This window comes from Cherax quadricarinatus, unplaced genomic scaffold (assembly GCF_038502225.1).
Source record: "Cherax quadricarinatus isolate ZL_2023a unplaced genomic scaffold, ASM3850222v1 Contig3435, whole genome shotgun sequence".
Taxonomy (NCBI): domain Eukaryota; kingdom Metazoa; phylum Arthropoda; class Malacostraca; order Decapoda; family Parastacidae; genus Cherax; species Cherax quadricarinatus.
Genome location: NW_027198461.1, coordinates 1 through 17,542, shown reverse-complemented (window position 1 = coordinate 17,542; position 17,542 = coordinate 1). Strand labels below are relative to the sequence as shown.

Below are 17,542 nucleotides of genomic sequence, written 5' to 3'. Positions count from 1 at the left end.
CCAGGGCTAAGGTTCATACAAGGAAAGTTGTGTATTAGAGAGGATTCAACTAGACGGCGACTGTTCGAGTTGGAAGTAGGGAAGACAGTTTTAGCAGAAGACCAGTCAATAGGATGGCTATGATCTCTGACGTGACAGAAAAGAGCATTGTTAGTGTCGGCAAGCCTAACACTATTTTTGTGCTCCCTAAGTCTGTCAGAAAGAGATCGACCAGTTTCTCCGAAGTATTGAAGAGGACAGGAGGAGCAAGAAATAGAGTAGACACCAGGAACATCTGTAGAGGGAGGAGAGGTATGAACGAGATTAGTGCGAAGAGTGTTAGTCTGGCGGAAGGTAAGCTTGATGTCTAAGGGACGGAGAGAATTGTTGAGATTAGAAAGACCGGAAATGTAGGGAAGGCAGAGGATAGAAGAGTTCCCATGAGTAGAGAGTTTGGGAGAGAAGAAATTGCGTTTAGCACGTGAGAGGGCAGAGTCTATGAAATGGGAAGGGTAGCCAAGACGGGAGAACGAATTATGAAGAGTGGAAATTTCTGCTGGAAGGAACTGAGGATCACAGATGCGGAGGGCACGGAGAAAGAGGGAGATAAGAACACTTTTCTTGACAGGGGAAGCATGATAGGAAAAGTAGTGAATGTACATGCCACTGTGCATAGGTTTACGGTAAACGGAAAAGGAAAAACCTGTATCTGAGCGGTGGACATGGACATCAAGGAAAGGAAGTAAGGAATTAGATTCCCATTCAGCTTTAAACTTAATGGAAGGGGCAAGATTATTAAGAGCTTCAAGAAAAGGTTGGAAGAGACTGGAGTCATGAGGCCACAGAGCAAAGATGTCATCCACATAGCGGAGCCAGAGTGAAGGTTGCACATCGAGGGTAGGAAGAAGAACAGTCTCGAAGTATTCCATGTAAAGATTAGCAAGGACAGGAGAGAGAGGAGAGCCCATAGCGACACCGAAGGTTTGAGAATAATATTTCCCTTGGAAGGAAAAGGAGTTAGAGTCCACACAGAGGCGGATCAGATCAAGAAAGACATCAGTGGGGATAGGGAGATGAAGAAACCCTTCATGGGCCTTCTCTCTAAGGAAATCAAGGACATCATCAAGAGGGACATTGGTGAAGAGGGACTCAACGTCAAGACTAAGCATCTTACAGGTTGGGAGAGAGCGAACCCGTTCAATGAAGTCTTGAGAGTGACGGAGGTGGGCAGGAGAAAAAGTACCAAGAAAGGGAGTGAGGGTTTTGGCCAGCCAAGAAGCAAGAGAATAAGAGACAGAACCTCTAGAGGATATGATAGGACGAAGAGGAATATCAGGTTTATGAGTTTTGGGAAGGCCATAGAAATAGGGAAGAGAGGGACAGATGACACGAAACCGTTGAACAAGGTCAAAGTCAGGAGGACAGAGGTCGGAGAGAGTCCTTAGTTTTTTGTTGAAAGTTCTCTTGATGCGATCAAGAGGGTTGGAAACGAGAGGAGTGTAGGTGCGTGAGTCAGAGAGCAAGACATCAGCTTTACGGAGGTAATCCTCGCGATCAAGGATAACTACCGAATTACCTTTGTCAGAAGATAGTATGACAATGTTAGTGTTGGATTTAAGAGAAGAAAGGGCAAGTTGGTAACGGCGTGGAAGGTGGTGATTCTTGGAAAACAGACTAACAAGAGCAGGAAGGAGAGCACCACGAAAAGTGGACAAGTCAGGAAGATTACGGAAGCGAGATTGACGAAAGGAATCAAAAGAGCTAATCAGGGAAATACCAGCGCGAGGAGTAGGCGAAGTGGCAAAGGAAAGACCAAAACCAAGAAGTTCAAGCTCATACTGAGAGAGTGAGACAGAAGACAGATTAGTAACACAGTCAGTGAGGGAGAATTTAGACCAAGGGCTAGCTGAGATGAGACGTTGAAGTTTATTTTGTAGTTTGGAAGAATGAATTTGTGCATTCAGGCGAGCAGTGTCAAAGGCAATGGTAGAGAGAAGGTTACAGAGATCCTGTGGTAGAGCCGCAAAGAGAGCACGTTGACGTTGACGGAAAGTAAAGAAGGCATCTTCAACCTGTGATTTAGTAGAAAGAATGAGCTGTTGAAGTAGGAGACGGGCATGATCAGGAAAGGGAGTGCCCAGTGGGTTGGTTTTCAGGAAGTGGGAGAAGGAAGGTGGCAGAACTTGTTCAGCAAGACAGTCACGTAGGAAGCGAAGCTGATTCTTACGACGCCGGGTAGCAATAAGAGCAGCCTCATAAGATCGAAAGAGGGGTTTAAAAGAGGGAAGAACATTAAAAAAGTTGGAGAGAATATGACGCTTAACTGCGGGGTCCATAAATAACAAAAAAAGGCACAATACCGTGACTGGAACGATACACAAATAACCCGCACATAAAAGAGAGAAGCTTACGACGACGTTTCGGTCCGACTTGGACCATTGACAAAGTCACACTAACAGAGGTGGAGCAGGACGGCTATATATAGGCAGGAAGAGGTGGTAGTAGTAGTAGTAGTAGTAGTAGTACAAGAATTGTATATAATACCGACAGGATGAAATTAAGACACATGCACAACACCCGGGCATCCCCATCGTAGACGTTTCGCCATCCAGCCAGCCACTGGATGGCGAAACGTCCACAACAAAGACAACCAGACGCCGCACATATGTCTAATTTCATCAGTAGTTGTAGTAGTAGTAGAAGCAGACGAGGTAGTAGTAGTGGTAGTGGTAGAAGTGGGAAATAAGGAAGACGAGCCAGTCAAATACAAAGGAAGGGGAGCACTGCAAGAGAGCTAGAAACCCACAGAGGGAGAGCAAGCGCACAGAGGTGCGTGAAAGGGGAAGTGGTGAAATAAAATAAATGAAGGAACAGAAACACGAGACAGGAGAGAGAAAGACAACCCAGAGGAGAAAAGGAGAGAGGAAAGGGGAAGAGGAAGAAGAAAAAGAAAAAGAGAAAAAGAAAAAATGAGGATTCAGGTTAAGTCACGGGTGTTCTGAAGTTTGGAGCATTTTACAATGTAGTGGGAGAGGAAGGCATCTACAGAGACGAAGCCAGGGCTAAGGTTCATACAAGGAAAGTTGTGTATTAGAGAGGATTCAACTAAACGGCGACTGTTCGAGTTGGAAGTAGGGAAGACAGTTTTAGCAGAAGACCAGTCATCAATTTTTTAATGGCTTTTTTGTGCCCCTGATCTTATTGAGGACAGTGCTCTTATTGACCCGGCATCTGTAAGAAGAGCATCGTTAGAAGTCAGCTTCGCTTCCTACGTGACTGTCTTGCTGAACAAGTTCTGCCACCTTCCTTCTCCCACTTCCTGAAAACCAACCCACTGGGCACTCCCTTTCCTGATCATGCCCGTCTCCTACTTCAACAGCTCATTCTTTCTACTAAATCACAGGTTGAAGATGCCTTCTTTACTTTCCGTCAACGTCAACGTGCTCTCTTTGCGGCTCTACCACAGGATCTCTGTAACCTTCTCTCTACCATTGCCTTTGACACTGCTCGCCTGAATGCACAAATTCATTCTTCCAAACTACAAAATAAACTTCAACGTCTCATCTCAGCTAGCCCTTGGTCTAAATTCTCCCTCACTGACTGTGTTACTAATCTGTCTTCTGTCTCACTCTCTCAGTATGAGCTTGAACTTCTTGGTTTTGGTCTTTCCTTTGCCACTTCGCCTACTCCTCGCGCTGGTATTTCCCTGATTAGCTCTTTTGATTCCTTTCGTCAATCTCGCTTCCGTAATCTTCCTGACTTGTCCACTTTTCGTGGTGCTCTCCTTCCTGCTCTTGTTAGTCTGTTTTCCAAGAATCACCACCTTCCACGCCGTTACCAACTTGCCCTTTCTTCTCTTAAATCCAACACTAACATTGTCATACTATCTTCTGACAAAGGTAATTCGGTAGTTATCCTTGATCGCGAGGATTACCTCCGTAAAGCTGATGTCTTGCTCTCTGACTCACGCACCTACACTCCTCTCGTTTCCAACCCTCTTGATCGCATCAAGAGAACTTTCAACAAAAAACTAAGGACTCTCTCCGACCTCTGTCCTCCTGACTTTGACCTTGTTCAACGGTTTCGTGTCATCTGTCCCTCTCTTCCCTATTTCTATGGCCTTCCCAAAACTCATAAACCTGATATTCCTCTTCGTCCTATCATATCCTCTAGAGGTTCTGTCTCTTATTCTCTTGCTTCTTGGCTGGCCAAAACCCTCACTCCCTTTCTTGGTACTTTTTCTCCTGCCCACCTCCGTCACTCTCAAGACTTCATTGAACGGGTTCGCTCTCTCCCAACCTGTAAGATGCTTAGTCTTGACGTTGAGTCCCTCTTCACCAATGTCCCTCTTGATGATGTCCTTGATTTCCTTAGAGAGAAGGCCCATGAAGGGTTTCTTCATCTCCCTATCCCCACTGATGTCTTTCTTGATCTGATCCGCCTCTGTGTGGACTCTAACTCCTTTTCCTTCCAAGGGAAATATTATTCTCAAACCTTCGGTGTCGCTATGGGCTCTCCTCTCTCTCCTGTCCTTGCTAATCTTTACATGGAATACTTCGAGACTGTTCTTCTTCCTACCCTCGATGTGCAACCTTCACTCTGGCTCCGCTATGTGGATGACATCTTTGCTCTGTGGCCTCATGACTCCAGTCTCTTCCAACCTTTTCTTGAAGCTCTTAATAATCTTGCCCCTTCCATTAAGTTTAAAGCTGAATGGGAATCTAATTCCTTGCTTCCTTTCCTTGATGTCCATGTCCACCGCTCAGATACAGGTTTTTCCTTTTCCGTTTACCGTAAACCTATGCACAGTGGCATGTACATTCACTACTTTTCCTATCATGCTTCCCCTGTCAAGAAAAGTGTTCTTATCTCCCTCTTTCTCCGTGCCCTCCGCATCTGTGATCCTCAGTTCCTTCCAGCAGAAATTTCCACTCTTCATAATTCGTTCTCCCGTCTTGGCTACCCTTCCCATTTCATAGACTCTGCCCTCTCACGTGCTAAACGCAATTTCTTCTCTCCCAAACTCTCTACTCATGGGAACTCTTCTATCCTCTGCCTTCCCTACATTTCCGGTCTTTCTAATCTCAACAATTCTCTCCGTCCCTTAGACATCAAGCTTACCTTCCGCCAGACTAACACTCTTCGCACTAATCTCGTTCATACCTCTCCTCCCTCTACAGATGTTCCTGGTGTCTACTCTATTTCTTGCTCCTCCTGTCCTCTTCAATACTTTGGAGAAACTGGTCGATCTCTTTCTGACAGACTTAGGGAGCACAAAAATAGTGTTAGGCTTGCCGACACTAACAATGCTCTTTTCTGTCACGTCAGAGATCATAGCCATCCTATTGACTGGTCTTCTGCTAAAACTGTCTTCCCTACTTCCAACTCGAACAGTCGCCGTCTAGTTGAATCCTCTCTAATACACAACTTTCCTTGTATGAACCTTAGCCCTGGCTTCGTCTCTGTAGATGCCTTCCTCTCCCACTACATTGTAAAATGCTCCAAACTTCAGAACACCCGTGACTTAACCTGAATCCTCATTTTTTCTTTTTCTTTTTCTTCTTCTTCCTCTTCCCCTTTCCTCTCTCCTTTTCTCCTCTGGGTTGTCTTTCTCTCTCCTGTCTCGTGTTTCTGTTCCTTCTTCATTTCATTTCACCACTTCCCCTTTCACGCACCTCTGTGCGCTTGCTCTCCCTCTGTGGGTATCTAGCTCTCTTGCAGTGCTCCCCTTCCTTTGTATTTGACTGGCTCGTCTTCCTTATTTCCCACTTCTACCACTACCACTACTACTACCTCTTCTTCTTCTACTACATCTACTGATGAAATTAGACACATGTGCGGCGTCTGGTTGTCTTTGTTGTGGACGTTTCGCCATCCAGTGGCTGGCTGGATGGCGAAACGTCTACGATGGGGATGCCCGGGTGTTGTGCATGTGTCTTATTTCATCCTGTCGGTATTATATACAATTCTTGTACTACTACTACTACTACTACTACACCACTACTCTTCCTGCCTATATATAGCCGTCCTGCTCCACCTCTGTTAGTGTGACTTTGTCAATGGTCCAAGTCGGACCGAAACGTCGTCGTAAGCTTCTCTCTTTTATGTGCGGGTTATTTGTGTCTGTGTTGCTTAGTATATCTTCCCAGCTTATATCGGTTAGGAATTGGTTTACTTGGTCCCACTTTATGTTTTTGTTATTGAAGTTGAATTTGGTGAATGCTCCCTCGTGACTAGTCTCATTATGTCGGTCTGGGGCTCCACGCATACATGTCTGAACCTCAATTATGTTGTGATCTGAGTATATTGTTTTTGATATGGTGACATTTCTTATCAGATCATCATTGTTAGTGAAGATGAGGTCTAGAGTATTCTCCAGTCTAGTAGGCTCTATTATTTTTTTTATTATTATTATCATTATCACACTGGCCGATTCCCACCAAGGCAGAGTGGCCCGAAAAAGAAAAACTTTCACCATCATTCACTCCTTCACTGTCTTGCCAGAAGGGTGCTTTACACTACAGTTTTTAAACTGCAACATTAACACCCCTCCTTCAGAGTGCAGGCACTGTACTTCCCATCTCCAGGACTCAAGTCCGGCCTGCCGGTTTCCCTGAATCCCTTCATAAATGTTACTTTGCTCACACTCCAACAGCACGTCAAGTATTAAAAACCATTTGTCTCCATTCACTCCTATCAAACACGCTCACGCATGCCTGCTGGAAGTCCAAGCCCCTCGCACACAAAACCTCCTTTACCCCCTCCCTCCAACCCTTCCTAGGCCGACCCCTACCCCGCCTTCCTTCCACTACAGACTGATACACTCTTGAAGTCATTCTGTTTCGCTCCATTCTCTCTACATGTCCGAACCACCTCAACAACCCTTCCTCAGCCCTCTGGACAACAGTTTTGGTAATCCCGCACCTCCTCCTAACTTCCAAACTACGAATTCTCTGCATTATATTCACACCACACATTGCCCTCAGACATGACATCTCCACTGCCTCCAGCCTTCTCCTCGCTGCAACATTCATCACCCACGCTTCACACCCATATAAGAGCGTTGGTAAAACTATACTCTCATACATTCCCCTCTTTGCCTCCAAGGACAAAGTTCTTTGTCTCCACAGACTCCTAAGTGCACCACTCACTCTTTTTCCCTCATCAATTCTATGATTCACCTCATCTTTCATAGACCCATCCGCTGACACGTCCACTCCCAAATATCTGAATACATTCACCTACTCCATACTCTCTCCCTCCAATCTGATATTCAATCTTTCATCACCTAATCTTTTTGTTATCCTCATAACCTTACTCTTTCCTGTATTCACCTTTAATTTTCTTCTTTTGCACACCCTACCAAATTCATCCACCAATCTCTGCAGCTTCTCTTCAGAATCTCCCAAGAGCACAGTGTCATCAGCAAAGAGCAGCTGTGACAACTCCCACTTTGTGTGTGATTCTTTATCTTTTAACTCCACGCCTCTTGCCAAGACCCTCGCATTTACTTCTCTTACAACCCCATCTATAAATATATTAAACAACCATGGTGACATCACACATCCTTGTCTAAGGCCTACTTTTACTGGGAAAAAATTTCCCTCTTTCCTACATACTCTAACTTGAGCCTCACTATCCTCGTAAAAACTCTTCACTGCTTTCAGTAACCTACCTCCTACACCATACACTTGCAACATCTGCCACATTGCCCCCCTATCCACCCTGTCATACGCCTTTTCCAAATCCATAAATGCCACAAAGACCTCTTTAGCCTTATCTAAATACTGTTCACTTATATGTTTCACTGTAAACACCTGGTCCACACACCCCCTACCTTTCCTAAAGCCTCCTTGTTCATCTGCTATCCTATTCTCCGTCTTACTCTTAATTCTTTCAATTATAACTCTACCATACACTTTACCAGGTACACTCAACAGACTTATCCCCCTATAATTTTTGCACTCTCTTTTATCCCCTTTGCCTTTATACAAAGGAACTATGCATGCTCTCTGCCAATCCCTAGGTACCTTACCCTCTTCCATACATTTATTAAATAATTGCACCAACCACTCCAAAACTATATCCCCACCTGCTTTTAACATTTCTATCTTTATCCCATCAATCCCGGCTGCCTTACCCCCTTTCATTTTACCTACTGCTCTATTATTTGCTGGTTTAAATTGAATTTTGTGCAGAGATTTAAAAGCTCGTGTGAGTGTGAGTTTTCATCAGAGCTGCCTCCTGGTGTTATTACTGCAACAATATTATTTGCTATATTCCTCCATTTTAGGTGCCTTAAGTTGAAAACCCCCAGGAGCAAGATGTTGGGTGCAGGAGCTGGAAGATTTTCCAGACAGTGGTCAATTTTTTACAGCTGTTCCTGGAATTGCTGGGATGTTGCATCCGGAGGCTTGTAGACTACCACAATGACTAGGTTTTGGTTCTCGACCTTTACTGCTAAAACTTCCACTACATCATTTGAGGCATTAAGCAGTTCTGTGCAAACAAGTGACTCTGCAATGTACAGGCCAACCCCCCCCTTTTGCCTGTTCACTCTGTCACATCTGTATAGGTTGTAACCTGGGATCCATATTTCATTGTCCAAGTGATAATTTATGTGGGTCTCAGTGAAAGCCGCGAACATTGCCTTTGCCTCTGCAAGCAGTCCACGGATGAAAGGTATTTTGTTGTTTGTTGCTGGCTTTAGACCCTGTATATTTGCAAAGAAGAATGTTATCGGACTGGTGGTATTGTTGGTACTGGGGGGGATTTTTTTTCGGGCATTAGTATCTGTATCTGTTGGTTTGGAGTGGAGGCCATCGACTGTGGTTCCACTCCAGGAATGACTGGATTTGGTGTACGATTTCTGCCATTTCCTGCCAGATTTTTTTCCTTCCTGGCACTAAAAAACCTCTCCCTCTTGAGTGGCTGTGGCTACCCAGGTTTTCCCATGGCCTGGATGTTTTGTATCTTTTTGTCCCCTTTAGATGGTATGCCTGGCAATTTAAGTTATAGCACAGTCTTTCCTGTACTGAAGAGCTACACAGTTCAGGGTGAAAAAGCTTACAGGGAGGGAGTTTGCATTTTCCTGTTGTCATATGGGCATGGCATTTTCTAGGGTGGTCATAGTTGCATGTCCCATCTGTTTTTCCAGATTTCCCATGCCAGCAGATACCAAGTGCATAGTATGTGCACAGGCTTGGTTTCCGTTTGCCTTGGGTTTCTGTGACTGTATTCCCTGTTGGTGCATGTTTCCCTGTCTTACTTCTATCCTTCCTAGCACCAACAATGGAGCTCCCACCAGTTGTTTTTGGTAATATATCCTCACTATTGCTAGTGGAGTCGTCTTGTTTGCTATTTCCTGTGGTATTTCTAGTTTGCAATATTGGTTTTGTCTTATCTTTGACTACACTTGTTTCCCTACTATGGCTCCTGTCCCCTATGAGGTCATTTATATGTATTCCTTCCTGCATATAGTTCCCGACTACCTGGACAAAATCTCCAGCTTCACCATTTCTGTCTCCCAGGACAGCATCTCCAGCTTCACCATTACTGTCTCCCAGGACAGCACCTCCAGCTTCACCATTACTGTCTCCCAGGACAGCACCTCCAGCTTCACCATTACTGTCTTCCAGGACAGCACCTCCAGCTTCACCATTACTGTCTCCCAGGACAGCACTATCAGCCCCACATTTACTGACTACCAGGACTTCATCTCCAGCCTTACAGTTTCTGACTACATGGCCAGTATCAAGGGCAGTACCATTCAGCACAGACTTTTTATGTTCCCATCTGTTGTAGAAAGCTTCCAGGTTGTCTATGAAAGCAGCTTTGATGTTGTCCTCTTTTAATACCCTTGTGATTTTAGTCCACAGATTTATCTCATTTGGGCATACCCAAAAACATTTCCCTGTTTTAACACTGCTTGTAGCTAGTTCTTGGATATCTGCACAAGGGGCGTGACACCAATTTCCACACAAATGACAATTTATCCATGTGGAAGCCCGTTTGTTTGACTGACCACAGACTACACACAGCTTCATAATGATTTGAATGGTTGATTTACTGCAATTCTACTAGCAACCTCTTGAATATTCTATTAATAACCTCCTTAAATGAAGCTCTAGCTATTTGTATTTCTGTTTCTAACTGTTTTTGTATATTGGACAGCTTACCGTGCACGTTCCTGATATATATTTAATGTTTGTGTTTATAAGGGCGCCTACGTATGCATTTTTTAAATTTTTTATTAATGGAAAATTTAGTTAACTCATATTTAATCCCTTAACTGTCCAAACATAGACCTACATTCTTTCCACTAGTGCTCAAAATGTAGATCTACATTTTATTTTTCCTATCTCCAAATTTGGCACGATTGGCCTGAGATGCCTAGTTAGCACAGAATGGGTCTTAACACTCGGTGTGCTCAGTATTAAAATAATCTGGGACCACTTAGTACCTTGTTAGAGCACCAGTTCAATTGAGCACCAGCAAAAGCAAAGAGTGTGGCAAACACCAGGGATTCACTGATGTCATGTCATGTATTAACACTCCCCATTTAAGAGGAAAATGATGGATGAGGCCACAAGTAGTCGAGGAAATATAAAAAACCTCGATAATAACCCATGTGTAACATTTGTGCAGCATCCTTTCATTTTTGACACCACTGGCTGTCTCTCCATCTGTATCTGCCTATCTGTCTGTCTATATCTCTGTCTCTGTCATATAAGTATAGTTACTATACAGAGTGTAAATTACCTAGGATAACCCAAAAATTCCAAGCAAAGTGCTATACCGTGCTTGTAGATATCAAACATAATAAGCATGACTTGCAACTCAGTGGCATGTAATATGCATTTTCACTTTAGGCTGCATTTTACTGTCTCAGGGTAGGAAATAGTGGGTTGGGTGAAAAAGTGTATGACCAAGCGTGCGTGCATGTGCAAGTCAACGGCCATTTAGGGAAAGCAGTGGCACTAGGGAGGTTCCTTAGACAGGGCTGCCCACTCTCGCAATTGTTGTTTGCATACGTGCAAGACCCTTTCTATAGGCTAGCGGAGGCAAGAACACAGGGGAACAGGAAGGTTGGCCATGGCCAAGTCTGGTGGGGTACATGAAGAAACATTTATATGATATAGATGCTAAGCCTCATTCTTTTAAACCTAAAGATTTGGTGTTGATATAAAGGTTAACCCCCGGACATTCTTTACCATGCTATCTAGGCCCTTACGAAGTGATAAGAAAAGAAAACGATGTTAACTACTTGATTCGTTGGACAATAAAGCAGACTGTAAACGGATGGGGTTGTAGGCGCCCTTATGTAATTCATCACTTTGATAATACTACCATGCTAGTAACTTCGTTATTAGCTAAAATGAAGCTTCTGGATCATTGTACTATTGTGCTGTTCATCTCTCATCATATGTTTGTTTTTTTTAATTATTAAATAAATGAATATAAGTATTCATGTCTGGTTATGAGCTCATTTATATGTAAAAGTACATAATTATCATTGCACAGTTCAAAGGTATGGCTGGTTAGAAACATCACAAGTTGATGCAAAATGTTAAGTATATCACGTGACTTGTGGTTCACAGGGGATTGTGTAGGCGGTGTCTCTCTTGACTACACTGAGGAAGCTAGGAAGCTTTAGAGGCTTGTACTTGGCCCATACATGTGTTTAAGGAGCAAACTGTACTCATTCAGCTTCTACTCAGTCGACTATATATGCCTGAAACTCTCTTGAGAAAGAATATTCTCAGTGTATTACTGTTATGGGGCTATAGGACCCAACATGTATTTATAAGTAGCAGTTACTCTGAAATACCTAATTATATTGAATTAATGGGGACACAGCACTTAAATGGCTCTAAGGGAAGATCACCCTTAGGGACTGAGAGGCAGCTGGTTCAAGCCTGTTTTTCTCAATGTAATAGGTTTTACTATAGACACACACACACACACAGTTTAAATAAGTAATTTATAAAGTTGTATTTCTTTTTGTAGAATTAAATTAAGGTGTGGGAGTCGTGGTAACTAGAGAATTGAGCTTGGCAACAGTCTTGTTTTTTGGTGGGTGTGGGAGGAGCTTAGCTAGGCTCCTCCCTCTCCCTCTTTCTTTTGTTGACTTGAAGCTGGTAGGACCTCTGGGTCCTTCTTTCTATTTTTTTGGGCATTATGTGTGCCCCAGGGGTGAGTTTTATAATTTAAGTTGTGGCCACCATACCCAGGGCGACTAAAGTGTGTCAAAACACTGGTTAGTCCAGATATTAGTCAAGAAGAGAGAAGGGCAAATTGTTGAGAAGCACCATGTGGACTATCCTAGGAGAACAGCTAAGGGGTGTACAGGCTTGTGTTTTGAATATGTGAGTGCTGTAATTGTATATTCTGTACATATCTATTTAGAATACAGTTATATTTTTTATAGTAGTAGTTTAAATAACCTGTGAAGAGGGGTGATGAAAGCATTTCAGAGACCTGAGGATGATCAATCATTAATATAAGTATTACCCTATACCGATAAGGCCTTTATGTAAAAGCTACCCCACACTAGAACATGTAGTGAGAACCTTACTATCAAAGTAATAAGGGACAACAACATAACAATTACATCTTTGAAAAGACACTCTTACATGATACTATATCTGTGTTAATGGAATTTGTATATTGTAATGTCTTACTTATTTGCATATTTATTTATGATTCACTAAAGCAGATTATGTCTATTATATGAAAGTAACGTCATGTATTACTTAAATCTTAAACCCAAACAGTGCATCTTTAAATTATATACATATTATACTTATCTCAAGATAAGTATTAATACTTCAGTTAAATTAAAATAATTTTTGACGAAGTCTTGATTTCCTGTTGGTAATTATATAATTGAAAGAAAAAACAAGGAATGTTAACTTAAAGAATATTATGAATAAGAAAGAAACAACCTTTTCTTAGGAGAAATTACTGTCCTCTCTTTATTGTTAAAAAATAACAAAGCACTTCTCAAGCTAGTAATACACAGGCATACAGAAAGATCGAGACAAACAGGCAGACAGAAAGACACACACACAGGCAGACAGAAAAACACACACACACAGGCAGACAGAAAGACAGATAAGAGCTAGACAGACAGACATAGATAGACAGACATAAATGTTTGTGTGTAACAGTGAAAACAAATAAAGCCAGGGTTCCCAGCAGCAGTACTTTATCATCAAGTGTCACCCCACTGCTTATCCTGTCAGCAGTTTAGTGACTCATCATAAACATGCTTCAAGAAGTTTCATATATACTCAGTATGTAGAAAACATTGCTGAGACCTATAATTACTTTGTATACATTTCCAAACAATAGTAAATGACCAAGACAGGAGAAAATTTTCACCTGTAGGTGTGAATGTGACAATATAAGTACTATTTCAGTATGTAATATTAGTGTCAGAACAAAGATTGGCTATGAAATCACAAGAACTGTTATAAATTGTAATTGTCAGAACATAAAAATTATATAAATTAAATAAAAACGAGAAAAAAGGTATATTGACAACACTTCTGCAAGGGGCAGGACTCGACGTTGCCATCAAGAGAGTATCCAGTGCCAACTTCACAGTCTTATATCTCGGTAAGTACGGATCCTAATTTTTTTTTTTTTCAAAATGTTTGGAGCACTGGGTGAGAGAACATATACGTTTAGATAGTTAAGGGGTTAATAATCATGTGCACTCAATTACGACATTCTTGCAATGTCCAATTTTCCTGTGCATCTGCAAGGGTGTTGCCATGTAATTTTTTTTTGGAACACACCCTATAGATTTTTTAAGAGTATTAATCTCTAATAGATTTTGGAAAATATTTGTTCGATAAATCAAGGTTGTCTAATGCCTTGCTCTCACTTGGTGGGAAGCTGGGAGCTGACGGAAGCACCACTGACAGCCCAGCGAGAAGACTGTGAAAATCAATGGGAGTTCTTGAACTTTCCGCTTATTTTTGTGTTTAGATTTTTTGAGGATGACAATAATAAGGGTTTTTTAATGGTAATTAAGAAATGTTAAAATTTGTCAATGGTGTTCAATGAACATCACACCATATTCTGTAAATAACTAAACAATAATTTAGCTGCTACCTGCAGAGAAATATCCTTCATAAGACAAACACCAACATTTCCCTACAGCTTAACTTGCCATCATTTCATATTGGTCGAACTTCAATATTATGTCTATTCTCTGAATATGATTATGTCTAAAGTTAATACTAACTTCAACATAATAACAGTATGTATAAAAGTTAATAAGGGATTATTTAGCACTGATTGCTATGTTACACTTTCTTTTATCATAACATGCAAACTAACCTGTCTGTGCAATCTTCTGCATATGATGAACAACTGATGTAGAAAGATCAGTTCTAAGGATCTGGCTTTCCAGACCCAATAAAGCTCCAACTTCTTCTTTTCTACAGATGTAAACAGAGTGACCAGTCTTTGAGAATGTGATCCACGTTCCATTGTCTAGAGGCAGGAGAGGAATTCCTTCTAGATTATCGTAATTTCCATCTGAGACGACATACTCTAATAGGTGTGCTCGATTCCACCCTGTTCTGAAAGACTTTAAAGTTTTCATATGTTCCTTCACTATCTGAGGAGTAACTGTTGGTGGTGCAGATCCTGCAAGTAAAAAATACACTATTAATTAGATATTGATCAATCACTAAAAGAAAACTGATTAAAGGATCTCTGTTCCCCTCCAGAGAACCATCCAATGTACATACAATGTTATGAAATATCATAGATGGATTAATGAAAATGTGTATATTAATGTAATATACAACATTTAATGAGACTCAGTGATTATTATTGGGTATTATTATTATCATTACTAATATGGTGCCACTCGTACAAGTCGTCTGGCTACCACATCTCACATTTATGTTTATTTATTCTACTGTGGGGTGCATTAATCATCTTTATATGTTATGTATCATGTTTATTATATAATTTTGAATCAATATCATAGACGGGTTAATGAAAATGTGTATATTAATGTAATATATGACATTTAATGTGACTGGGTGATTATTATTGAGTATTATTATTATCATTAATAATACAGTGTCTCAACATAAGATTGGCATCACATAACGTTAAATCCGCATACCGATACATTTTATCACTAAAATTTTGCCTCGCATACCGCTAAAAAACTCGCTCAACGCTATTCGTCCGAGACGCTTCTAATGTGCGGCCTGAGCCAGCTTCACATGTTCCGCCGGTGGCATTGTTTACAAGCCAGCCTCCGCGGTAACATCCAAGCATACAATCGGAACATTTCGTATTATTACAGCGTTTTTGGTGATTTCATCTGCAAAATAAGTGACCATGGGCCCCAAGAAAGCCTCTAGTGCTAACCCAGTGGTAAAAAGGGTGAGAAATACTATCATACCACAGTCAGCTGCTGCTGCACCATGGTCAGCTGTTGCTTGACCAGTCAGCTGTTGCTGGATCAGTCAGCTGCTGTTGCACCTCGATCAGCTGTTGCTGGACCAGTCAGCTGTTGCTGGATCAATCAGCTGTTGTTGGACCAGTCAGCTGTTCCTGAATCAGTCAGCTGCTGCTGCACCACGATCAGCTGTTGCTGGACCAGTCAGCTGTTGCTGGATCAGTCAGCTGCTGCTGCACCACGATCAGCTGTTGCTGGACCAGTCAGCTGTTGCTGGATCAGTTAGCTGCTGCTGCACCACGATCAGCTGTTGCTGGATCAGTCAGCTGCTGCTGCACCACGATCAGCTGTTGCTGGACCAGTCAGCTGTTGCTGGATCAGTCAGCTGCTGCTGCACCACGATCAGCTGTTGTTGGACCAGTCAGCTGTTGCTGGATCAGTCAGCTGCTGCTGCACCACAATCAGCTGTTGCTGGACCAGTCAGCTGTTGCTGGATCAGTCAGCTGCTGCTGCACCACGATCAGCTGTTGCTGGACCGGTCAGCTGTTGCTGGATCAGTTAGCTGCTGCTGCTGCACCATGATCAGCTGTTGCTGGACGAATCATCTGTTGCTGGATCAGTCAGCTGCTGCTGCACCACGATCAGCTGTAGCTGGACCAGTCAGCTGCTGCTGCACCACAATCAGCTGTTGCTGGACCAGTCAGGTGTTGCTGGATCAGTCAGCTGCTGCTGCATCACATTCAGCTGTAGCTGGACCAGTCAGCTGTTGCTTGACCAGTCAGCTGTTGCTGGATCAGTCAGCTGCTGTTGCACCTCGATCAGCTGTTGCTGGATCAGTTAGCTGCTGCTGCACCACGATCAGCTGTTGTTGGACCAGTCAGCTGTTGCTGAATCAGTCAGCTGCTGCTGCACCACGATCAGCTGTTGCTGGACCAGTCAGCTGTTGCTGGATCAGTCAGCTGCTGCTGCACCACGATCAGCTGTTGCTGGACCAGTCAGCTGTTGCTGGATCAGTTAGCTGCTGCTGCACCACGATCAGCTGTTGCTGGATCAGTCAGCTGCTGCTGCACCACGATCAGCTGTTGCTGGACCAGTCAGCTGTTGCTGGATCAGTCAGCTGCTGCTGCACCACGATCAGCTGTTGTTGGACCAGTCAGCTGTTGCTAAATCAGTCAGCTGCTGCTGCACCACAATCAGCTGTTGCTGGACCAGTCAGCTGTTGCTGGATCAGTCAGCTGCTGCTGCACCACGATCAGCTGTTGCTGGACCGGTCAGCTGTTGCTGGATCAGTTAGCTGCTGCTGCTGCACCATGATCAGCTGTTGCTGGACGAATCATCTGTTGCTGGATCAGTCAGCTGCTGCTGCACCACGATCAGCTGTAGCTGGACCAGTCAGCTGCTGCTGCACCACAATCAGCTGTTGCTGGACCAGTCAGGTGTTGCTGGATCAGTCAGCTGCTGCTGCATCACATTCAGCTGTAGCTGGACCAGTCAGCTGTTGCTTGACCAGTCAGCTGTTGCTGGACCAGTCAGCTGTTGCTGGATCAGTCAGCTGTTGCTGGACCAGTCAGCTGTTGCTGGATCAGTCAGATGTTGCTGGATCAGTGAGATGTTGCTGGATCAGTCAGATGTTGCTGGATCAGTGAGATGTTGCTGGATCAGTCAGATGTTGCTGGATCAGTCAGCTGTTGCTGGACCAGTCAGCTGTTGCTGGATCAGTCAGCTGCTGCTGCACCACTGTCAGCTGCTGTTGCACCATCAGCTGTTTCTGAACATGACTCGTCCTGAAACTGTCCCGAACCTGTCCGTCCGGCCTGAGCGCCTGCCTTGCCGTCATTGTTTACAAGCCAGGGTGGCCGGTTGCATGCATACATTCGATACATTTTGTATTATTCCATTATTTATAGTGCTTGTAACTGCTAAATAAGCCACCATGGGCCCAAAGAAAGCTTCTAGTGCCAACCCTGTGGTAAAAAGGGTGATAAATACTATCGTACCACAGTCAGCTGCTGCTGCACCATGGTCAGCTGATAAATTGGACCAGTCAGCTGTTGCTGCACCACAGCTGCACCATGGTCAGCTGTTGCTGCACCACAGCTGCACCATGGTCAGCTGTTGCTGCACCAT

The 17,542-nt window shown here is 43.3% G+C and overlaps 1 protein-coding gene across 1 annotated transcript; it reads right to left on the bottom strand.

The window, feature by feature from the left end:
• Positions 1 to 8,117: 8,117 nt before the first annotated feature.
• LOC138852022 (uncharacterized) lies at positions 8,118 to 15,042 on the bottom strand. The gene is made up of 2 exons (XM_070081637.1): positions 14,332 to 15,042; positions 8,118 to 13,926 (listed from the first exon to the last, which is right to left on the bottom strand). The coding sequence occupies exon 2, from the start codon at positions 10,023 to 10,025 to the stop codon at positions 8,766 to 8,768; it is 1,260 nt and encodes a 419-aa protein (XP_069937738.1). The 5' UTR covers positions 10,026 to 13,926; positions 14,332 to 15,042; the 3' UTR covers positions 8,118 to 8,765.
• Positions 15,043 to 17,542: the final 2,500 nt, after the last annotated feature.